At 45.3% G+C, this 25752-nt stretch overlaps 1 protein-coding gene across 1 annotated transcript in view; it reads left to right on the forward strand.

The window, feature by feature from the left end:
* The window catches only part of LOC115478881 (ubl carboxyl-terminal hydrolase 18-like), a 136990-nt gene that overhangs the window by 4677 nt on the left and 106561 nt on the right, over positions 1 to 25752 (forward strand). The window contains exon 2 of the mRNA XM_030216526.1: positions 15172 to 15243. Coding sequence (XP_030072386.1) covers positions 15189 to 15243 — 55 coding nt within the window. The 5' untranslated portion in view covers positions 15172 to 15188. The remainder of the gene's footprint in view (positions 1 to 15171; positions 15244 to 25752) is intronic.

Consider the following 25752-nt stretch of genomic DNA (forward strand, 5'->3'; position numbering starts at 1 on the left):
TTCCCCAGCCTAGCAGCCAAAATTCCCGCGAAGATCTTAATATCTTGATTTAATAGGGAAATAGGTCGGTAAGATCCCAGAAGCTCTTTATCACGACCCGGTTTGGGAAGGACTATAATTGCTGCATGTGTCAGGGTTCCTGTATTTTGTCCTACCTTACATAAGGTTTCACATAGATCACTGAATGGCCCTGCAATGCGCCCCTCTAAAATCTTATAAAACTCTGGACCCAACCCATCAGGTCCTGGGGCCTTGGCTAATTTCAGCCGTTTGATGGCTTGCATCACTTCACCCCCCTGTATGGGCTCATTAAGGAAGTCACGTTGTGCTTGTGTGAGAGATGGGAGATCAAGACCCCTAAAAAATGAGTCTCTATTTTCTCTGTCGTACTGCCCTGTATCATACAAGTCCTTATAAAAGTCCACAAAAGCTCGTTGAATGTCCTTCTCCTCAACTGCTGCCTGTCCCGAACCCGATTTTATACGAGTGATCACCTGTTTTGCTGACCGATTTCTAACCATGCTGGCCAATAGTTTCCCCGTCTTACTCCCCCACCTGTGTAAACGAAACTTATAGATTTGGATATCTCGCAAGGCCCGCTTGTTGAGAATATCATTGATCTCAGTTTTTAACTCCTTAAACCTAGTCTTCGCTACTCCCTCTCCCCGTGCTGCCGCTGCCCTAACAGCAGTAAGTTGACGCAGTTTGTCAAGCAGCTCTTTCTCTCTCTGCTTGCGGGTACTAGCTGAATAGGCTATTATTTTCCCTCTCATCATCACTTTTCCCGCTTCCCAAAGTACGCGCGGATCAACTTCCCCATTCTGATTCTCGGCCATATAGAGCTCCCACTCTCGAGAAAGGAACTCCTTAAATTCTTTATCACAGTATAAGGTAGGGTTCATACGCCAACCCGATTTACTCCGATCCCCCACTAGACCTATGTCCACCCTAACCAAGCCGTGGTCAGAGACAACACATGGCTCAATCTCAGCCATCTGACATACCGCAAAAAGAGATGGGGACATCAAGATGTAGTCCAGCCTCGCAGAGCATTTGTGTACATGCGAGTAATAGGTGAAATCTTTATCATCTGGGTGCAACGCCCTCCATGCATCCACTAATCCCAAATCTCGTTGCAATATACCTATGCCCCTCTTGCCCAGCCCCTTAGGCCTTGCCTTTGGCGGCTCACAATCCACCAAGGGATCCACTGTTAAGTTGAAGTCTCCCCCTACAAGCAATTGATACTCCTGTAGCTGTGCCAGGGTAGCTAATAGCCCTAAGAAAAATTTACTGGAGTAAACATTTGGAGCGTAAACCGAGCATAAGGCTACTTTTAACCCTTGGATATCACCTGTCCAAATTACAAACCTGCCCTCCGGATCTTGGATTACTCTGTGGCAGATGAGGTCTAATCCTTTGCCAAAAAGTATAGCCACGCCCCTTTGTCTGCTATTGTACGATGAAAACACTAAATCACCTACCCAACCCTGTTTCAATTTAAGGTGTTCCTGGGCAGACAAATGAGTTTCCTGTAGCATCAAAACATCAATACGTAGTTGTTTTCCATAATGCAGTATCTTTTTCCTTTTAATCGGAGAATGAATTCCGTCTGCATTTAAAGAAGCCACTCTTAAACTACCCATTTTCCCATACCCAAATTAGACTCTTAACAGACCAATAAGTCTTGAGCATGCTCCGAGACAACATCCCAGCTATGCCGTCCCTCGCAGATGCCACCTCAAACTCATCCTGCACTCTGATATGCTCCCTTTTAATATTACTGCTTAACAGTCTCCTTCTCGTGCCAGCCCCCTCCCCCACTGAACCCTCCCACCTTCCCTCCCTATCCCTCCCCTCCTCCTCAAACCTCCCAGCCGCCCCCCACACTTGACGAAATTTCAGCAATCCCCGGTAGTCCCACCCATTCCCTCCCACCTTATCTTCTCCCCAAGCACACTGATGCAGCCACACTTCAACACCCCAACATACCAAACCTATCATAGCCCATAGCATCCATACCCCCCCCCCTAACCCTCCCCCCCTTTCGGTTGAGTACCGCGACCTCTCAACCACAACCCACATAACTGCTAACACACGGCTTCCTTCCCCCCTCCTCCCCCTGGTAACTCAGATGCATTGTCGCCCCTCCCGAATTGACAAAAGTCTTCCCTGTTTGTTTCTTACTTCTCCTCTCCTGTCTCAAATCCCCACGTAACTAACAGCAACATTAAACATCCCTGAAACCCACAATGATCCGTTTACAATCCCACCCCACAGTGAACAAAAACACACCAGCAAATCATACCTCTATGTGAGACCTATCATCGTTTGTACAATAATAGAAGTATGAGGTCTTTTACCGGTTGTGGGATCCCACCCACTGCAGCTCTGCTCTACGTAGCCCAGAGCTATTCAGTAGCAATCTAAACATACATAACTGCAAACACTATCTTGTCACTGGGTCTGTCTGTTAAGTCCCGTTCCTCTCCACCTACACCATGGGACTCTTCCCACATAAGTCTCAATTGTTGCTTGGTCATAACTCACGAATTAGGAGGACCTCTTTCTCTCCAGTTCTTAAGGGCTTTAGCTCACGTCGCCTGTCAGCAAAGCATGCAACCATTACGCAACAACAAGATACGCATGCACATTTTAATGCTTACTAACCATAGTAACAAAGGTCCCACCACATGTCCTTGCCAAACTTGATATCCTCGCATCTTACTGACACTGTCTTTCTGCATCCCGAACCATATTTCCAGGTAACTTGTCCAAAAAGGCTTGCAACTCCTCCGCTTTTGTTAAAGTGAAGGAACTATTGTTATAAGTGATTCGCACCTTAGCCGGGTATTGAAATGCAAACTTAACACCTCTCTCAAACAACTTAGTGCAGAATGGTGCCAGCAGCTTCCGCTGTTCCATGACACGTGCTGAAAAATCTTGAAAGAGCAGGATCTTAGTTCCTTCATAATCCAGACGTCGTAACTTTTTGAATTTGTCGAGAATTGTAGCTTTAGTGGTATAATTCAGGGACTTTGCGATTATCAAGCGTGGTTTCCCGCTCGCTTCTCTGCGCGGCCCAACTCGATGGACTCGTTCCACTTGCCCCTTGCACATCTCCGGATCAAGCCCCAACTGCACCGGCAACCATCTTTCAGTGAAATTTTTTAAGTCTGCATCAGGAACAGATTCAGGAATTCCAACTATGCGAATGTTGTTTCTTCGGCTTCTGTTTTCCTGATCGTCCACCCTGTCTGACAACAAGCGGACCTGAGCTTCCAGGGCTCCAATCCGTCCTTCTGCCGATTCCATATGTTCCTCCTGAGAGGAAATACGATCTTCCGCTTCTCGCAGTCGAGCCGCATGGGCGGCGATACATTCTTTTATCTCGTCCATGCCTACATTAAGCTTAGCAAGCTTATCATCCAGGAGCTGTGACATGTGTTTTATAGATAACTGTACCATATCCTCATGCGATGTTGCTGGGTTCGGGGTCTGTGCTGCCACAGGTGGTGATGACGATAATGGCGGGGACGGCGACGCCATTTTGGCTTTCAGTGAGTTGCCCTTCTCTTTACCCACTCTCTGTGGTTTTACGGGCATGCCGCTTCGCCTGTGCTACACACAAGCACCCTCCGGTTCCCCGCTCTTTCAGGCACCACCCGAACCGTTTTTTAATGTGCTGAGGCACCGTGTGCACCAGTAAGTAGGGTTACAAAGGCTGAGGGGAAGGGAGCCGAGCTCTCAGGCGTCCGATCAGTCCTCTTGCATCACGTGACCCCCGGGAAACCATACACTCTTATCCTTCCACCCATTTGGCCCCCCAAAAAATTCAATCCACCCATTCACTCTGCCCACCCTCCCAACCAGTACACCCCTATCCCCATGCACTCTTCTTCCCAGTACAAATCCACCAGGCACCAACCCATCCTTTCTCTATCTGTCCCCAACCCCATCCAATCGATCCACCCTCCCATTCACTCATCCCTATCCCCCAGCTTAATCCACCCACATGCTCACTCGCTTTTTTCTACTTTACTTTCACCTTAGTCTGATTCACCCAGTTGCTCCACCTTCAACCCGACTCATACCCTCATTTCCAGCTGTCCTTGTTAGCTATGAGCCCACATGGGCTGTATTGATGTAGTAGTGATCCTCTCCTTCATGCGGCTCATTCAGATCATGATAATATATCTATATGTCAACATTCACGCAATGTAACCAACAAAATAGGTTTCTTAAATCATCTAAATTTGCTGGAAAAGCAAGGAAAAAATAACCCTCTAGAGCAAGAGATTACATATATTTTTTAATGAAGGAAGAAATCCTTAGAAGTTAAACATCAATTTTGGATATGTGACATTTAAGTACCGCCTTTTAGGCCCCAATGTTTAGGCACCAGAACATTTAGACACTGTTGTTTAGGCACCAGGCATTTAGGCCTGATTCTCTTACTCTATCTCCAAGCTTGAGTTCCCTTCCCTTCTGTCCGATGCCTCACCTGCATTCCCTGCCTGCTTCTTCTCAGCGGCACTACTGCCTTTCTTAGAAGTTTGCAGGACTATTTTTGGGGGTGTAGAATATAATCTTCTAGATGACAGGTCCTTCAGCATCCATCAATCTGTACAGTACTTGCAGCCTCAGGGGCCAAAGGTGGTTGACACTGAGGTGTGGTAGTACCTTGTCTGTCCTTGTGTATTAAGAAGAGCCCAATAAGTGGATTATACACCTCCACAGCGAGGGGATAGGCAAAGGGCTTGTCTTGTTAATAATGGCCTATACGTAGACCCTGCCAGTTAGAAGTGCAGCTTCATAGGACTGTATTCATACTTAGGCACTAGCCCCCAATTCTATATATGGCGACTAGAGTTATGCGTGCAAATTGGCATGTGTAGTCGATTTGCGCATGTAATTTAATTGATTAATGAACCTATTGGCAGCAATAATTGGATGTTAACAAGCAATTATTGACACTAATTTGGACTAATTAGAATTTATACACACTACTTGTTAAGCAAATTCTATAGCATAGTCCACGTAAATTCTACCACACAGAAAAGGGGGGTGGCTATGGGAGGAGCATTAGTGGATTGTGGGTGCTCCTAAAATTTATTTATTAGGATTTATTTACCGTCTTTTTGAAGGATTTCACTCAAGGCAGTGTACAGCAAGAATAAATCAAGCATAAGCAATAACAGCAGTATTAACATTCAAACAATACAAAGTATGGCATAGTATGCTACATTACAATGTCAGCACAATACGTGATAAAACATTTTAATAGACAGTGTAATATATGGTAACATATATTAAATGTTTTTTTCCTGGGGCTCTGGGGGGGGGGGGGGGGGGGCTTGTTCCAGGGTTTTGGTGGATGGTTCTGGCTGGAAAAGGTTTAAAGTTAGTTTGGAAATTATTAATGGAGTTAGGTGAAGTGTGAGATGTTTCTTAAATATGGTTTTATTTTTCAAGAAATAAACCATGATTAGGTGGGGATTCTACTTTAAAATGTTCCTTTCTGTTTTGGGTACAAGTCAGGTTAAAATTGACTTTGAAATTCTCTGTATAGGAAGTTTTACATTTACTTCTATGGGGGAGGGAGATTCTAAACAGATCTAAGAAAAAAACCCTGTCTTTTTCTGACAAGCTGATTGGTTGAGTGATGTCAGATCCTTTAGGGGGGGTGAGTTGCTAGGGAGACTGGGTGAGCAGAAAAAAAGGCTGGCTGAACATGGAGAGTGAGACAGAGAAACGTATGCTGAGTGTGTGAAAAGTAAGAATTAAGGCATGGATTTTATGAGTTTAAAGTGAAATGTGACTTGGACAAGGGTACTTGGATAGCAAAAGTGAGTGAAAATGAGATGATTTGAGCTGAGAAGTGAGTACTTAAATGAACCAGACTGCCTTTTCCATGGTTGTGTTTCTGAATACATGTGGGGTAAACTGATGTTCTGGGTGAGAAAGCAGTACTAACAGAAAGCTGTGAGAAAGTTTAAACCATATTTAATTTGGTTTTGAGTGGAGGAAAGGTATGTTTCTGCATGCAGTGAATGGAATGGTTAAGTTATAGGGAATTTAAGGTCATGGAAGGTGGAATGAGAGTCTGTATGCACAGATACTAAGTGGACACACATGGCTGTCTACCCTGGTAAGACTGAGAGAGGCTGTGCTTAGTGTCTCTATGGCAGGTGTGTTTTGTGCTCATATTCTGATTGCAGTACAAGGTTTGTCAGGTGGCAGATTAAGCCCTGCTTTTGTATGAGAGTGCTGTATGCTCCAGATTGATCTGATAACTGTGCAGGGAAATGTTATATTTTTATGTGAAGTCTATGAGAGGGAATGTTGAATCACTATTTGAACATGAAATGGGTTACTGTGTGAGATCCCTGAATGCAGTGCAAAAGTCTTCTTCTGCAACAGTTTAGACTAGGGAAACAACAGTGAGAAATAGGTTTTGTAGTGAGAAAACCTTTAACTTATTTTATTTCAATTAGAGAGTGTGGCCACAGTATTGAGAGCTGATTAATTGTCACCAGAGTAGAGTCCGTTCCTGATCCAGCTCAGGCAGTTCTAAGGTTTTGCTTCCCGAATTATTTTCTTTATAAAAGAAGTTTAGGGAGAAGAGATCGGTGAATTATCCCCTGAAGTGTTCTGGCTGAGCTCCAACGCAAGAAAGACCTTACCTAAATAATTTCAACCACAGCTAAGTGACATTTGCAAAGGGTGTTGAAGGACATATAAGTTTTTTTGGTTTACAACATTTTAAGGGAAAACTAAAGAACAGAACAACATCAAATATAAAAAAATCCATGTTTTCCTGACATGCTTAAGTGTTCTGGGTTCAAGTGAGATCCTTGCACAAACATCCATAATACCCATAAAGACTCAAATTCTGACATCAATAGCAAGGAAAGAGTATAGAAACAAATATCTGATTTTGATAAAAAGACAATTTAAATATTTATCTGAAAAAGTTCTTTTCTGCCTTTTTAGGTGATTTTGTTGAAAGAAACAGAAAAAGTTAAGGGTATATATGTAAAACTACATTTGAATGTTGAATATGTTATTGCAGTTCTATTAAGCCACACATTAATTGTGAATTTGAGTTTATTTGAATGAAAATTTGCTTGCATTTGTATCCAATAAAGAAAAAGATAATTTGCATATCTGAAGGTGTGGTTCTTCCATTTCAGGAACAAATCCTAAATTTAGATTCATTTCCTCCTTTATTCTTTGAGAGTAAAGGACAAGGTTAGTTTATTTGTTCCATTCCCTCGGCTGTGAGTGGGTGTTCCTTGGATATTCGCCATGACTACAAACATCAGGTATCTGGGAGCACATCACTACAGTCCAGCCGAGAGGAGTGGCAACAACAGCATAGGGTGTAAGTAAAGGGAACATATAGATAGATAAGATAGAGTAACAGGAGTAAGAAAATAGGGTACTAATTTAAAGAAAGTTGCAAATAAGGTCAGAAAGGTGCTTGAATATTATCTTAGCTAGGGTAGAAGTGGATAAACATTATGCGCAGTGTTATAGAATATGCCCGATCTGTGCCTAAATTAAGCTTGGGAATTTCCACCAGGTTTTATTTGGCGTAAATGGCCGCAACTAAATTTAGTTGCAGGAATGGCCACTAAAGGCCAAATTCTATATATGGTGCTCAGAAAATCCACACAGAAAACATTTCCGCCTAAGTGTATTCTATAAGTGGCACCTAGATTTAGGCACAGTACATAGAATATGCTTAGTTGATAGCCCTAGCTCCTAAAACAACGTGCCTCCATTTACACCAACAAAAACATGGCATAAATCCTAGTGTGTAAATTTAGGTGTAAAGGGCCACATTTTATAACAATACGCATAAATTTTGGAATGTCCATGAAATGCCCATAGCCTGCATGCATTAAAATTTAGGCACAGCGCATTACAGAATACGCTTAGGGAGTTGTGCGTGTAAATTCTAATTATTTCCAATTAATGCTTATTATTGCTTGTTAAGTGCTGTTAACAACACTGATCAGCTTGTTAAGCCACTTATGTGCGTTATTATAGAATATACTTGAATTTCAGTGCGGAACACTAAGCGCACTATATAGAATCCGGAGGTAAGTGTATTCTATAAACCGCGCCTAACTTTAGGCTAAGTTTATAGAATACTGCTAAGTGCAGGATTTTTTCAGTGTCGATTTTTTAGGTGTTATATATAGAATTTGGTCCTAGAAGTACAATTTGCTAAGTTCTAGGGCCAGGGCATAATTCCAGTCAGAAACACAGTTAAAACAGCTTCAACTCTGATTATTTTGTTTATATAGATAAAGATAGATATACACACACACATAGATATATACTAAATGTGGGTAATTCTCGTAGTAGTTGGCAGATGTCAGAGTGCTGGAGAAGAATGCCCTCCCATGAATTAGATGACATGTCAGTTTTGGCTATTTCAATGTGGCAGATATGTCTAAGAAGCTGATTGGTGTTGCACTTCAAGTCTTGTTGCTAGGGTCTAGAAACCTCTAGCTGGACCAGAGATATCCTAGCCCCAGTGGCGTAGCAAGGGCGGAGTGGTGGGGGCGGTCCGCCCTGGGTGTCAGCGGGTGGAGGGATGCTCCGCTCCCGCTGCTCCCACCCTGTCCTGCCTTAAAAAAATTTTTTTTCAAAGCACCGGAGTGGCAGGCAGCGCCTCGTGTCTGCCCTGCTAGTAAGAAGCTCCTGGACGTCGTCGTCGGGCCTTCCCACATTGAGTCCCGCCCTCCTCTGAGGTAATTTCCTATTACTGCGAGGGCGGGCGGGACTCAATGTGGGAAGGCCCAACGAAGACGTCCAGGAGCTTCTTACTAGCAGGGCAGACACAAGGCACTGCCTGCCACTCCGGCGCTTTGAAAAAAAAAATTTTTAAGGCAGGACAGGGTGGGAGCAGGAGAACAGAGCTGGTAGGTGTGTCGGGTCGGGTGGGAGGGGGGACTCAGAGGGGTGCTCAAAGGGGAGAAGGGGATTGGGGAGGGTGGGGGAGGGAGCCCAGATGGGTGCCCAGAGGGGAGAAGGGGATTGGGGAGGGTGGGGGAGCCCAGATGGGTGCCCAAAGGGGATTGGGGAGGGTGGGGGAGCCCAGATGGGTGCCCAGAGGGGAGAAGGGGATTGGGGAGGGTGGGGGAGCCCAGATGGGTGCTCAAAGGGGATTGGGGAGGGTGGGGGAGCCCAGATGGGTGCCCAGAGGGGAGAAGGGGATTGGGGAGGGTGGGGGAGCCCAGATGGGTGCCCAAAGGGGATTGGGGAGGGTGGGGGAGCCCAGATGGTTGCCTGAAGGGGATTGGGGAATGTGGGGGAGCCCAGATGGGTGCCCAAAGGGGATTGGGGAGGGTGGGGGAGCCCAGATGGGTGCCCGAAGGGGATTGGGGAGGGTGGGAGAGCCCAGAGGGGTGCCCAGAGGGGAGAAGGGGATTGGGGAGGGTGGGGACAAACCCTGGATGGAAGGGGGAGTGTGAGGGAGGGCAGACCCTAGATGGATGGGAGAGGGAGGGCAGGCGGATTGAAGGGGCAGAGAGAAAGGGCAGATGGTGGGTGGAAGGGGGAGAGAGAAAGAGGGCAGACTGGGGCAAATGGTGGATGGAAGGGGCAGAGATAGAGGGCGGATGTGGATGGAAGGGAGGGAGAGAGAGAGAGAAGGCAGATGTTGATGGAATGGGGAGAGAGATGGCAGACTGGGGCAGATGGTGGATGGAAGGGGCAGAAATAGAGGGCAGATGTGGATGGCAGGGAGAGAGAGGGCAGACAGTGAGTGGAAGGGACATTAGAGAGGGCAGACACTGGATGGCAGAGAGAGAGAGCAAAGACAGATGCTGGATGGAAGGAAGACAGTAAAAAGAAGATGAGGAAAGCAGAAACCAGAGACAACAAACTGTAAATATATATTTTTATTATTTTGCTTTAGGATATAGTATTGTAGCTGTGTTAATGTTTATAAATAGAACATGTAAATAAGGTAATCTTTTTATTGGACTAATTTTAATACATTTTGACAACTTTCAGAGAACAAAACCCCCTTCCTCAGGTCAGGATACAATACTGTAACAGCACTATACTGTATTGACCTGAAGAAGGAGATTTTGGCCTCTGGAAGCTAAATGTATTAGTCCAATAAAATGGTATTATTTTATTTTCTGTATTTGTTTTATTTCTATTTGTTAATTTGTAAAGTGGTGATTGGTATTTGTTAGTTTTTTCAAATTTACATCTGCTGTCTTTATATTTTGCACAGCACTATGGGACATTTTCTGTTTCTGTGGTGTTGCATTGTATGCAGAGTCTGGCATCGGGGGTTCAGTTTAATTTTTGTCTAAATAGAAAGTTTATGATTACTTATTCTATAGTGGATTAGGGTGTATCTGTGTTTGTGAAAAAGACATGGCTTTCAATTGGCATTGACTGTGCAGGATCGACGATCTGTACTATTCTGTCTGGTTTCGTTTTTACAATAGGTGAATTGATGTTCTAGTGCTCACTGTAGTGTTTAAGATGCTTTCCTTTTCCTTGTGCGACTCATAGAAATGACTGCATATGGGATGGTAGAATTGCTCTATAGGTCCTGAGTGTTTTGTATTCTCGGTATGCCTAGTACTGGATTTAGGGGGGGGGGGGGGGGTGTTAAAAAATGACCGCCCCGGGTGTCAACTACCCTAGCTACGTCACTGCCTAGCCCAGAGCTTCCCAAACTGTGACCCAGATGGGATCTCCATAGGTGCATCATTATTCTGTACCTACAGGGGGGGGCACACAGCTTTTTTGGCTGCAATCATGAGTTCACCACTGTAAAGGGATTGAGAAACACTGTCCTAGCCTCCATAGGGAAGGAATTTTGCCATAGTGTCCTGAATGTTCCTGGCTTGTGTGATCTTACAATGCCTAATCTGGCAGTAGTCTTAGCTTTTGTAATAAAAGGGCTACGCAATATGCAACACGTGGTGTAGGAGTCAGAGAGTGGAGCAGTGGCGTAGCCAAGGGTGGGCCTGGGTGGGCCCAGGCCCACCCACTTTGGGCTCAGACCCACCCAGTAGCAGCACACCTATGATGTGGCTGGCAGAGATCCCCAAGCCCCACCAGCCGAAAACTCCCAACAACTGTCCCTCCTGCGTACCTTGTAAATAGATCTTCATCTGCAGTGAGCAGCAAGTGATACATACTGCTCGCACCGGCCCCACAGCCTTCCCTCTGACATATTCCTGCCTGTGTGGAAACAGGAAGTTGCATCAGTGGGAAGGATGTGAGGCCAACATGAGCAGCGTGTATTAGTTGTTGCTTGCTGCCGGTGAAAATCTGCTATTTAAAAGGTATGCGGGAGAGGGGGGATGTTTGAGAGATCATATGGCATGCTGATGAGAGAAGGAGATACCAAATCACCTGTAGGATGGGGCAGGGTTCTTCTGCCCACCCATCTTGGGCCCAGGCCCACCCAAAATTGGGTGTCTGGCTACGCCCCTGGAGTGGAGGCTCAGGGCAGAGAAGATCACAACCTCAAAAGGAGACTGACTGGTTTAGGCTATTGACAAAACCTGGGAACCTGAGAACTTCATAGTGGATGAAGCACAGCCTCTGTACTGAAAGGAAGGGAATCTTAACTGTGTATCCATCAAGAATGCAGGAGTCTGTTTAGGTAAAGCTGCTCACCTATGATCTTTGGCGTGGAAGCTAGCTCTGTGGGTGACGAGCACCCACAGTGCTGTGTATGTGCCTTCATTATGTTCAGGTACTGTGTTTAGCATTGCTAATCATTATGGAAAGTTGGTGCCTGTGACATGTCTAGGCCACCGACACCTGTGATGTCCTATGAGTTGTGGATTAGGCAGTCTCCCTTTGGGTGGTAGGAAAATAAGATCCCAGGCAGCTGAGAAGGAGCCAGAAAGACAGCAGCACTGTAGGGGAGAAGTGGGGAAGGAGCGCAGCCAGGGTGCCGGAGAGAAAAGAGCTCAGGCTAGGAGACAGAGTAAGAGAATTGGGCCTAAACATCCTGGCGCCTAAATATCCTGCGCCTAAACAGCGGTGCTTAAGCAGCGAGGCTTAAGCTTAGGCTCCAGCAGTGTTTCCTCCTTAGTCGCCTTTATCATCAAAACTCATGTTACTCTCTCTTATCTCTCTATGGGACCCTTTTACTAAGCTGTGGTAAGCAGCAGATTAAAGATCGCTACCACAGAGTGTTCTCAGGCATCCCACAGTTGTTTTGGGATTGGCGCGCACTTCCCACATGCTAAAAATTAGATTTTATTTTTTAGCACCGGGGGTGTGTCTGGGGGTGGAGAATAGGCGTGTATTGCGCTAATCAGCGCAGCTATATCATCACACGCTAACCGATTGGCATGTGGTTAACGTGGTTACCACATGAACTCTTACTGCCTAGAAAATAGGTGTCAGTAAGTGCTCACATGTTAATAGCCATGCGCTAATAGGAAAATTAGCATATTGCCATTAAAGGGAATTATACAAAATTGGCCATTTTACCTGCCGGGCTAAAAGTAGCCTCAGCGCATGGGAAAGACCTGTGCTGGGGATAGTGTTGGCCACTTTTTAGTGCAGCTTACTAAAAGGGCCCCTATATGTTCCACTTTCACTTGTCTCCTTTGCTAACTATTACGCTGTTCTGACTTGTATTATGCTGACATTGTAAATAGTATACTATGCTATAAAGTGTGCTGTTATTTGAATATTTTACTTTTGAAATTATTTCTTTCTTTTGTCCAAACTATAATTGCTGTGCACTGCCTTGGGTGAACTTCTTCAAAAAAAGTGTTAAATCTAATAAATAAATTGTACAGGAGGTCATGAAGTATTACTAAGGGGCATCAGATTAAGGGGCCTTTTTACTAAGCTGTGCTAAAAAGTGGCCGGCCAGTGCTATCACTAATGTGGGGCTTTCCTGTGTGCTGTAAAATGGCCACACACTGATTTCTCCATTAGCGTGTGAGCCCTTACTGTCACCTATTTTCTAGATGGTAAGGGGAAAGGGAGGGACTGGGACTTGATATACCCCTTTCTGTGGTTTTTGCAACTACATTCAAAGCAGTTTACATAGTAGATACAGGTACTTATTTGTACCTGGGGCAATGGAGGGTTAAGTGACTTGCCCAGAGTTACAAGGAGCTGCAGTGGGAATTGAACCCAGTTCCCCAGGATCAAGGTCCACTGCACTAACTGCTAGGCTATTCCAAAAGGCTCCTGTGCTAACCATGTGCTAATTGGTTATCATGCACTGATATAGCTGCGCTAAACAATTAGCGCAGAACATGCCTACTTTCCGCCCCCAATGCTAAAAACCTAAAAAGTCTTTTTTTTTTTTTTTTTTTTTAGTGCATGGGAAGTACGCACCAATCCAAAAACTACCATAGCACACTTGAGCGTACCCTGCAGTAGTGGTTTTTACTAAGCACCACAGCTTAGTAAAAAGGCCCCTAAACTTTTCATCTCCATTCAGTGCAATTACTCATACTTACTGTTTCTCTCACTAAACTCCAAATCTAGACTGTCCCATAGAGAGCTGCACGGGAACGGGGTTCGCAGGAATCCCGCGGGGACGGAGGCAGTTCCTGCGGGGTTCCCGCGGGGATGGAGGCAGTTCCTGCGATGGAAGCAGTTTTGCAGGCTTCCCGTGGAAGTGTAAGCTGCACCTGCACCAGCCTCTCATCTACCGAATACCAATTTCTTTGAGTGCTGTCTTCTCCTCCTCCTCTTCTTCCTTGTTTTAACAGCATAAATGTGGAAAGTCTTCCATTAAGGAGGTGGTAGAGTTACAAATGATGACAGAATTCAAAAAGGCGTGGGATGAACACAGAGGTTCTCTAATTAGAAAATGGAAGTTATATAAAAGCTAACCTTAAATGGCTGCATGTGTGTGGATGTGTCAAGTGACGCTTAGATGGCGACTCTGGCTGTGATGAACTAGGGCTGATACTTGGCAGACTTGTATGGTCTGTGTCTCATAAATGGCAATCTGGTGTAGGATGGGCTGGAAAGGGCTTAGACAGCAACTTCAGTGGCTGGAACATGAGGACAGTGCTGGACAGACTTTTACGGTCTGTGTCCCACAAATGAGAACATGAATAGGCTGGAGTGGGCTTCGATGGCAACTCCAGCAGTTGGAACATAAGGATGGGGCTAGATAGACTTCTGCGGTCTTTGTTCCAGAAACACGAAAGAAAGACCATAATCAAGTATATAATATCACACTCGTTGATTTAATGATGAATTGATCATGAGTGTGACTATTGGGCTGAGTGGATGGACCGTTCAGGTCTATTTGCTGTCACTTACTATGTTACTATTAATACTCTTTGCTCCCAGGCTGGTGCACAGACCTCAGCTCTGACACAGGCACGAGAATCAGATGTCACCTGACCTACTGGCGCGTGCATGTGGTGACCTCTCAGCACACACTGCCAGTGAATCAGAGACAAATCTTACATGTGCGCACCAGAGTGTTCCAAGTTCCAACTTCCGTTCCTTCCTTGCTTACAGTGCTGTGGCTCAAATCCAGAGAGAGACTGAGGGAGCTGACTGGAATTTTCTTTTATGTACCATATGGGTGGGGATGGGTTAAATTCTTACGGGGATGGGTGGGGATGGGTTAAATTCTTGCGGGGACGGGTTGGGATGGTTTAAATTTTTGCAGGGATGGGTGGGGATGGGTAAGATTCCAGTGGGGACGGGTAAGATTCCATCAGGGACGGGCGGGGATGGGTAAGATTTCTGTCCCCCTGCAAGTGTCCCATACCCTTATCACATCCTCCTTCCAGACTTTGATCCTGAGGAACTGGGTTCGATTCCCACTACAGCTCCTTGTGACTCTGGGCAAGTCACTTAATTCTCCATTGCCCCAGGTACAAATAAGTACCTGTATATACTATGTAAACTGCTTTGAATGTAGTTGCAAAAACCGTTCCATTTCCCATCTCTGTGGGACACTACCACTAGGACTCAAAATCTGGGGTTCACCACTTTCTGGGACATACCACGGGGCAAAGGGACCACATCTCATTTAATTAAGACCATAGTGAAATATGTAATTGTTTTACCTGGTATACATTTTTCTGTTTCTTACTGAACTTTCTATATACAACACTTTATAAAAGTAAAATTATAAGGATTTAGTGCTATTTTTTTGTTTTGTTTCTTTTCCAGCCCCGGTCCAGGTGATCATGAGACGATTTCAACAATTCCTAATCAAGTATTGTTGCTGCTGCTGCTCTCACAGTAAGTGATAGACCCTGGTCAGCTTCTGTCCTTCCAAATCGATGCCATCATAATCTCTTGACAGTACAGAATTCCTTGTGTATTCTCTGATGTATGAGGCGCACACAGAAATCTCTGTAGCTTTTGCAGTTTTGATCAAAAATGTTATCAAGATATGTAAGGCAGGGTTGGTAGGCAACAGCCTACAGCTCACCCCGAGTCTTGATAACCCATTTACATAAATAGTATGTAGCTTCCCACTCTTTCCATACTTCCCACTTTCTCAATAAGCCAGTCTACGACCAAGGCTGCTGTAATGAACCATTTGCTGAACTGAAGTCTTTAGGCAAACAAATACAATGTGACAGCAGCAGGCACTAGTCAAAAGGTAACAAATAGTAATTAACTGCTAATATTGAGGCTCTCCCGCCTACTTAAATTGCTTGTGGCCGCTTAACCGCCAATATTCAGTGACACTTAACTGGGCAATGTTGCTGAATATTGGCCAGTTCAGGGGTGGTACAGGTTGCGGAGTTGAGAAGGAGCCAACAGTTATGTAGGTGCTAGCAGTATTCCGTGCAGGCATATAGGGCCGCATAAAAAGCAATCCTAAATATGCTCATTTAGCTATGTGGTGCTGGCAATGAATATTGGCTGACACCCACATAACTTCCGAGTACTGGCCTGAAGCTTTCTGATACCTTCTCCCTCCCACCCACCAGGCTCTTCATCCCCAGAATGTCAACAGGCCTTCCTTACTCCCTCCCTTCCACCTCCCAGCAGATCACCAACCCCATCTCTAGAGATATGGTGTAGTAGTTTTCTGTGCTCCTATACCAGTCATTAATATAATCTCATCCCACTGGCCACCGTCAAGCATTTGATATTAAGCAAACCCATGCCACTGTACCCTTTAAGAGTTTGGAGCACCGCCAAGGGCAGTTGAGGCTTCTTACCTAGCAACAAGTAGTGTTGCTGTGGCTTCACTAAGATGTGTTCCTCAGTGTGCCTCAGAAATAAGCATCTGGAAAATATAAAGCCAGTGAGGAGCCAGCAGCATATTAAAAAAATGAAATGCGTCCCCACAGGAACAAAGAATAGGACCTCCAGAGGTGCAACTTCAGCTAGGTGTCTGCCAGAAGTGGTTTAATATTTACCTGATACAAATCTGCTAACTCCAATGGCAATATAACTTCCAAGTACGTTAAGGCCACCTCCTCCCAAGCAAGTGGAAAAACACCTGTCCAGGTTTGCTTAACAGTCAATGGTAGAGGCAGAGCCTAGACTTGACTAAATTAAGCTCAAAACCAGAGAGTCTGCCAAACCACTCAATCGATGCCAATAGATGTGAAAGGGGCTCCTTTGGGGAGGTGAGCACCCTGTATAAGAGGCTTGGGGAGGCTAGGCCTCTCCAGCCCCAACTAAACTTTTCCTGCCCACCGGACCATTGCCTTCCTCTATTGCATTGCCCTCTCTCACTTCTCTATCCTGCCACTGCCTTATAGCACCTTTTAGTTCCCTTTCTTCCATTTCTACCTTTGCCAGGTCTGTGCAAGTAACCAAGGAGTGAAGACTCACGGGACCACGACTCTCACTGCACCGTTAATGCTTCCACAGCTGGTCCCACCTCCTCTGACGTAAACATCCAGGATAGGCAGAGGAAACAGTACTAGTGCATAAGTACATAAGTAATGCCACACTGGGAAAAGACCCCAAGAGTCCATCGAGCCCAGCATCCTGTCCACGACAGCAGCCAATCCAGGCCAAGGGCACCTGGCAAGCTTCCCAAACGTACATACATTCTATACATGTTATTCCTGGAATTGTGGATTTTTCCCAAGTCCATTTAGTAGTGGTTTATGGACTTGTCCTTTAGGAAACCATCTAACCCCTTTTTAAACTCTGCCAAGCTAACCGCCTTCACCACGTTCTCCGGCAACGAATTCCAGAGTTTAATTATGTGTTGGGTGAAGAAAACTTTTCTCCGATTTGTTTTAAATTTACTACACTGTAGTTTCATTGCATGCCCCCTAGTCCTAGAATTTTTGGAAAGCGTGAATAGATGCTTCACATCCACTCCACTCATCCTGTTCCACTCCACTCATTATTTTATATGCCTCTATCATGTCTCCCCTCAGCTATCTCTTCTCCAAACTGAAAAGCCCTAGCCTCCTTATTCTTTCTTCTTAGGGAAGTCGTCCCATCCCCGCTATCATTTTAGTCGCCCTTCATTACACCTTTTCCAATTCTACTATTTTTATTTATTTATTTATTGCATTTGTATCCCACATTTTCCCACCTCTTTGCAGGCTCAATGTGGCTTACAATACATCATGAATAATGGAAATACATGATAAGATAGATATTTAGTATTACAGACAGATCTTGGGTGACATGATTATGATAAGACAAGATAGTAGTCTAACAAGCATCAGATATACTAAGTCTTTTCTGGATATATGTGGAGAGGGTCACATTTGTTGGTCTTTGTGGTATGCCTTGTTAAAGAGATGGGTCTTCAGTAGTTTGTGGAAGTTAGTAAGTTCATAGTTCGTTTTTAAATTACGGCGGCAGCACATTCCAGAATTGTGTGCTCAGGTAGGAAAAGGTTGACACATGCGTTAGTTTATATTTTAGACCTTTGCAATTGGGGAAGTGAAGGTTGAGGAATGTGCAGGATGTTTTTTGGCATTCCTGGGTGGTAGGTCTATCAGGTCTGACATGTAGGCTGGTGCATCCCCATGAATTATTTTGTGAACTAGGGAGCATATCTTGAACGTGATGCGTTCTTTGATTGGGAGCCAATGTAGCTTTTCTCATAGGGGTTGAACACTTTCATATTTTGTTTTACCAAATATGAGTCTAGCTGCAGTGTTCTGGGCTGTTTGGAGTTTCTTGATTATTTGCTCTTTGCAGCCAGCGTATAGTGCGTTGCAATAGTCTAGATGGCTGAGTACCATTGATTGCACCAGGTTACGGAAGACGGACCTTGAGATGCGGCGACCAGAATTGAACACAATACTCAAGGTGCGGTCACACCATGGAGCGATACAACGGCATTATAACATCCTCACACCTGTTTTCCATACCTTTCCAACTGCTATAAGTGTTAGGAGAAGGGGGATGGGACTTGATAGTCCACTTTTATGAGGTTACAATCATAGCAGTTTCCATATTATATACAGGTACTTATTTTGTACCTGGGGCAATGGAGGGTTAAGTGACCTGCTCAGAGTCACAAGGAGCTGCAGTGGGAGTTGAACCCAGTTCCCCAGGTTCTGAGATTGCTGCACTAACCGCTAGGCTACTCCTCCTAATTGCCAGAAATACGTGTGTAACATAAAATATTCTATAAGTAAGTGTGAACCCCGCCCATGCACTACCCATGTGCATGTCCCTCTGTTAAATACATATTATGTTGTTGCAGGAATGGAGGCATGAATTTATGATACTTCAGGAGTCAAACAGCACACATCAGAATGAGAGAGAAATCTTCTTTATTTGCCAGCAAACAAAGTAGGACATCAGTTCTAGCTCTCTTCTCTCTTTCTCAGCTCTCTGTGTCTTTGTGGCTTCTGTCTCAGCTGCTTCTCTTCTGCTGTCTCTCCTGTTATCTTCCAGCTTTCTTCTGTCCTTCTCCTGTCCTTCTGCTCTCTTTCAGCTCTCCTTCTGACGTAAGCTGCTTCTGCTCCTACTTAAATACAGTTCTATCTAGCCTAGCCTAGCCCCCCTTACTCTCCAATTGGTTAAGGAATAGATTGATTACCTTGCCTCAGCCAATCAGCTCCATACAAATATCAGTTACATAGGTTCCAGACATTCTAAACTGACCTGTGACCTGGGGCCTCTTACACCAGACATTGTGGCTCCCATCTCTTACATGTTCTTATTATGATTGATTTCTCATCTATAACTTAAACTGGGTTCATTTAGAAGCTAAGGGATATTCTTACATTTATTATTCTCATATTCCTAGTCTGGTTCATACTAACTACTTAACTGAACTCTGGCATTCATTAAGGGGGTCAAGGGCCAGTCTTACTTAATAGCATACGGCTATGGTCTGTTATTTCTTTCAGGAGGCCAGTCCTACACTTAGCTATAATTAATCAAGACTTTTCCTGACCTTTTTCACCTATCAGCTTATACATTGAACCAGCCAGGACTATGGCTAAGTCAAACCATATGTTGATCTCTTCAACTACAGTTTTGCTTAGAAAGTCAGACAAAGAGTAATACAGAATTTAGAAAGGTATCCTACATATTAATTACACAGAAAAACATATTCTAAAATAAGCATAATCAAATTTCCTATAAAACAAATCTAAACATCAGGAATATCTACATATTAAGCACTTCTAAATAGTATTTCAGCCTATTCTTAAACTACAATATGTCATATGTCTGGCTCATGCCTGCTTACAAAACTATTCAGTATGCCTAATAATATACAGATGTTGAGCTAGCTTTCATCATTCACAAGGGACAGAGTTTCATTTCTCACTGACCTTTCTAACCTTTAGCTCGGCAAGCTAGAGTTCTAGTAATTAAATCCAGCCTGCATTCCTTTACCTGCAGGACTGAAGAGAATTCAAACTTCAAGCTTTTAATATCATTTCTTATATATATATAATTATGCCCATGGCTGCCTCATTCCCCCCTTTGAGACTAAAATCAGCTTATGCAGAGATAAGTCTCACATCTCAAACTCTGGAGATTATAGTGATCCTAACTAGGAATAGACTTGTGAATCACCATTACCCTACTTGTTAAGGTTCGACGGCATACTGCCGAAGCACATGAGGCCAGGAAACAAAACAACAACCCTGCTAAAACTAAGACTATTAGGGAAATGAACAAGGGACGTATCCAGGAGGTCAATGACCACCACCAGGAGGTAAGGTCTAATCCTCCTCGGTAATCCTCCACATTAAGGCTAGCCAACTGTAGGACTTTATCCATAGCATGCCTAACTACATGCGTCCTATTTATGACAATGGTACAGCACTCTGAAGAATTTAGCACTGTGCAGAGACCACCTTGGGCTGCAAAGAGATAGTCAAGACCCATACGGTTATACCGAGAAACTATACTTAATTCATTAATTTGATCCTGCAATGCATTGACTACCACGTTCAACTCATGAACTAAAACATGGAGTAGGGACTGAAGTCTCCGGGTAGCCATACCTAGTTCAGTAATACCCGCTACCGGGCCCCCAATTGGAATCCAGGCCGTGGCAGAAAGGGCTACAAGTCTCTTTTTAGTCAGAGGATAAGTAGAGTTAATATACTGGAGGGCTAATTCAATCGCCTCATCCTCTGTGGCAACGGAAGAGGGTAAGGACAAGGCCTCTCGCTTAGAGCGGTGCGGGGATGGTGGTTTGAGAAGAGGAATAACTTTAGGAAAATAATTCAAGGTCACCAATACACAAAAATCATATGTGGGGGGAAGAATCATGTGGAGGACATTATCACAGAGCCAGTAATGACCAAGGAGAGGGCGACGAAAGTTCCCAATAAATGTAGGCACAGGATGGAGATTAGGATGCCCATAATGTGAGCCCCTATCCCAGGGGGAACGAAGAAGAAATGGAGACTTTGTACACCATAGGTGCCAATCCCCAATTGTAACAGACCGCTCATATGATGCAACCCCTTCATACCCCGGGGACTTATGAAAGTAGAAAATAGGATGGGACACTATAGTCTTCTCAGTAGTAAGGTTAGGAGCCAGGTAATCACCCTGGTCATAATCTGCAGGTATGGTAGTAGGGCACATAGGAGTACCTGGAGAAACTACCCACACAGGTTCCTCCTTCTCTGGGAGAACATTAGTATAGTTACAGGGAATGGGAAGAACAGTTGAGATGTCTCTTGTTAAACAAAACACTCCAGAAGCTGGATAGGGAGACGTAAAGACTGGCCTTAGAGAAGAATCAGAGGGGGAAGTAGCATTATAAAAGGACCACCAAGTATAATCCTGGCTCCAAGGGCCTGAACTCGAAAAGTAGGGAGGTATAAGAGCTGGGAGCTGCACAGGGACAGGAACAGCTGGGACATCTGTGGTATAAGGAGAAAATCGGGAACACACAATACAAGGGGAAGTAATCTTTGCCTGGCTAATTAGTTCCTGGACTGAGTGTAACCAAAGGTTGGAGCGAGTTGGGGTATTAGGAACAAGGAGACAAGGAGTAGAAAACAACAAAAGCATCCAAACTACTAACATTTTCTTTCTTCCTAATCTAAAACAAATACAGCAAACTAATTAAGCAATAATATTTCAACAGTCTGTGCTAATCACAGATTACTCTAATATAGTGTTCTCAGTCTTTGAGTTCTTATACCAGTTGGGATAGACCCTCAACTGACAAGGATCAAGCTTTCAAATTCCAAGAAAGCCAGAATCAGGGCAAGAAAGAGTCTCAGTGTGAAGCCGAAGTTCAGCAGCTCCTGCAGTATGCAGTTGACCCTTCTTTTCAGCTAGTAGATTCTTTGGTTCGGGTCAGGCGCAACTTCAATGGCTCCGCTGGATCACTTTCTGCTCTCCACTGTCTAGGCTCCGTCTGATCCGTGCTGGGCTCAGTCTGATCAGCAGACTTAATTCGAGACCAATGGACCCATGGAGTTATCCCTGCGACCTTCACAGCTGTAGGAGTAGAAAGCAAAACAGTAAAAGGTCCTTTCCATCGGGGCCCCAAAGGCTGAAGCCTCCAGTCTTTCACCCAAACTCTATCCCCTGGCAGGAAGGAATGTACCTGAGCCTGGAAGGGGACATGGTTTATTTCTCTCACATAAGACTGAAGCTCAGAAATTATCCTGCCCAAGAGGGCTACCTGCTCCTGCACCTGGGCAGACCCTAAAATCCCTATGTCTCCCTTAATTCCCTGCAAAATGGCTGGGGGCTTCCCATACACAATTTCAAAGGGAGAAAGGGCTGTTCCTTTAGTTGGGGTGCATCGGAGGCGGAAGAGGGCTAGTGGCAATGCCTGTGGCCATTTCAATTGGGTTTCCTGACAAATCTTTGCTAGGCTATTTTTCAAGGTTCTGTTTGCTCGCTCAACCTGCCCTGAACTCTGGGGACGATAGGCACAATGCAATTTCCAGGTAATGCGCAATGCGCGAGACAGGGCCTGAAGTGTGGCTTCAACAAAGGCGGGACCATTATCTGAACCTATGGCAAGGGGCAATCCATACCTGGGGATGACATCCCTAAGGAGGGCTCGAGCTACTTCTGTGGCTTTCTCAGTAACTGTAGGATATGCTTCCACCCACCCAGAAAAGGTACAGACCATGACCAAGAGATATCGGAGCCTACCGCTCCTGGGCATTTCTGTGAAGTCTATAACTAGAGACTCAAAGGGTGTTAGTCCTCTAAACTGAACTCCTGGTGGAATACGGGGTCCCTGACGAGCATTATTCTGGGCACAGAGAGTACATCGGGCAGAGGCAGTGGCAACCAGACTATCCAATCCTTCCAGCACCACTACTCGACTGAGTAGGCGGGCTAGTGCTGTTTCCCTAAATGTGATAGGTCATGAGCTTGAGACACTACAGGCCAAGCTAGGTGGCGTGGCACCAGAACTCTGGTATCAGGGAGATGTAACCAGCCATCAGGTCTCCTTACTGCACCTTCCTCTTGAGCCCATTTCTCTTCCATTTGGGTGTACATAGGCGTCCATTCTTGCAGTCGAATTTGGAACAGGGGAGTCACAGTACTTGCTGGGGGTCCTCGAGCAGCTTCCTTGGCCACCCGATCAGCATGGCGGTTCCCTCGGGCCACTGGAGTATCTATTCTTTGGTGTCCCCTACAGTGAATAACAGCTACCTTCTTAGGGGCCCAAACAGCCTCTAGCAGCTGAAGTATTTCAGGTCCATACTTAACAGGTTGGCCTGCAGCATTTATGAGTCCCTTTTCCTTATCTCCGTATCTCCGTATCTCCGTATCTCAAAAAAGATATAGTAGAATTGGAAAAGGTACAGCGAAGGGCGACGAAAATGATAGTGGGGATGGGACGACTTTCCTATGAAGAGAGGCTGAGAAGGCTAGGGCTTTTCAGCTTGGAGAAGAGACGGCTGAGGGGAGATATGATAGAAGTGTATAAAATAATGAGTGGAATGGATCGGGTGGATGTGAAGCGACTGTTCACGCTATCCAAAAATACTAGGACTAGAGGGCATGAGTTGAAGCTACAGTGTGGTAAATTTAAAACGAATCGGAGAAAATTTTTCTTCACCCAACGTGTAATTAGACTCTGGAATTCATTGCCGGAGAACGTGGTACGGGCGGTTAGCTTGACGGAGTTTAAAAAGGGGTTAGATAGATTCCTAAAGGACAAGTCCATAGACCGCTATTAAATGGACTTGGAAAAATTCCGCATTTTTAGGTATAACTTGTCTGGAATGTTTTTACGTTTGGGGAGCGTGCCAGGTGCCCTTGACCTGGATTGGCCACTGTCGGTGACAGGATGCTGGGCTAGATGGACCTTTGGTCTTTCCCAGTATGGCACTACTTATGTACTTATGTACTTATACAAAGCTCCATGAGCATGTAGGGTTGTGAAGGCATACTTAGAATCAGTATAAATGTTGGTCACCAGTCCTGCTGCTAGCTCCAGAGCTCGTATGAGGGCCACAAGTTCTGCTTTCTGGGCTGAAGTTCCTTGGGGCAGGGCTCTTGCTTCTATCACCTTGTCCTCTGTCACCACAGCATAGCCTGCCAATCGCTTGGAGTTCTCCACGTAACTGCTTCCATCTGTGAAATAAATTACATCTGGGTCCCTCCACGGAACATCTTTAAGATCTGGTCGACTGGAGTACACTTCATCCATGGTTTGGATACAGTCATGATCTGGTGGTCCCTCAGATGCTGGCAAAAGAGTGGCAGGATTGAATGTAGCCACCGTTTCCAGGTGTATCCGTGGATTCTCACACAAGCTAGCTTGGTACTTAACCATACGGTTATTTGTAAACCAATGGTTGCCCTTATACTCCATGAGGGTGAGAACTGCATGGGGGACTTTAACAACCAGTTCTTGCCCCAAGGTCAACTTATCAGCTTCCTGGACCAGTAAGGCTGTTGCTGCAATGGCCCTCATGCAGGCTGGCCATCCTTTAGCCACTCCATCCAGCTGTTTAGACAGGTATGCAACAGGCCTCTGCCAGGATCCCATCATCTGGGTCAGCACACCCAGAGCAACCCCCAGTCGCTCATGGACATACAGTGAGAAAGGTTTCTCCACATCAGGAAGGCCTAACGCAGGGGCTTGGAGTAGGGCTTTCTTTATAGCAATGAAGGATTGTTGAGCTGTAGGTCCCCATTCAAATGGTTCCTTTTCACCCCCCTTTGTGGCCTGGTAAAGGGGTTTCGCCATCAATGCAAAATTTGGAATCCAAATTCTGCAGAATCCGGCTGCTCCCAGAAATTCCCTAACTTCTCTTCTGGACTTGGGTTGGGGAATTGCAGCAACTGCTTGCTTCCTACTAACATCCAGTCTCCGACTTCCCTGGGAAATGCAAAAGCCCAGATACTTCACTTCTGACTGACAGAGTTGGGCCTTTGAGCGTGAGACCTTATAGCCTGCATCCAAGAGTAACTCCAGCAATTCTCTGGTAGCCTCAAAACACTCTTCCTGGGTCACTGCTGCAATCAGGAGGTCATCTACATACTGGAGTAAAACTCGCCTGGAAGGCTCAGATTTAAAAGTCTTAAGGTCTTGTCCTAGGGCAGTCCCAAAAATAGTGGGGGAGTTCTTGAACCCCTGTGGCAGGCGGGTCCATGTATACTGAAGCTTCCTTCCTGTTACTGGGTTTTCCCATTGAAAGGCGAAAAGCAGTTGACTGGCGGGGGCCACCCGAATACAAAAGAAGGCATCTTTTAGATCTAGTGTCGTGAAATGGGTAGCTCCAGAAGGTATCAATCAATGGATTTGTTGACCACTCGTAAGTCTTGGACTGGCCGGTAGTCCTCAGTCCCTGGCTTCTGAACTGGCAATAGTGGCGTATTCCATGGAGACTGGCAAGGTCGAATAATTCCATGGGATAACAAACGATTCAAATGTGCTTGAATCCCTTCCAGAGCCTTTCTGGGAATTGGGTATTGGCGAAGATGGATTGGCCGAGCACTTGGAAGTAAGTCTACATGTACAGGAGGAATATTTCGGGCCAACCCTGGGGGATTATCTTCTGCCCATACCCCACTAACCTGAAAGCTGTCTGCCAGGGATAGGTCAACTTGGCCCTGCGACTGATGCAGCCGCCATTCTTCTTCAAGAGGGCAGCAGAAACTCAATATACCCTTAGGGCTGGATATCGGGGGCCGAAAGGAGACTGAAGTCTGGCCATCAGAGTCAAAGGAAATTTGGGCCCTAAGCTTGGACAGCAGGTCTCGACCTAACAAAGGGATTGGACAGTCTGGCATATACAGGAATTCATGAGTGACTGTGTGTGAGCCTAATTGGCATCTACGGGTCGTCAGAAAGGGCCTCCGGTTCTGCACCCCCGTGGCTCCCACCACTCGGACAGTTTTTCC

Source organism: Microcaecilia unicolor, chromosome 10, assembly GCF_901765095.1.
Source record: "Microcaecilia unicolor chromosome 10, aMicUni1.1, whole genome shotgun sequence".
NCBI lineage: Eukaryota > Metazoa > Chordata > Amphibia > Gymnophiona > Siphonopidae > Microcaecilia > Microcaecilia unicolor.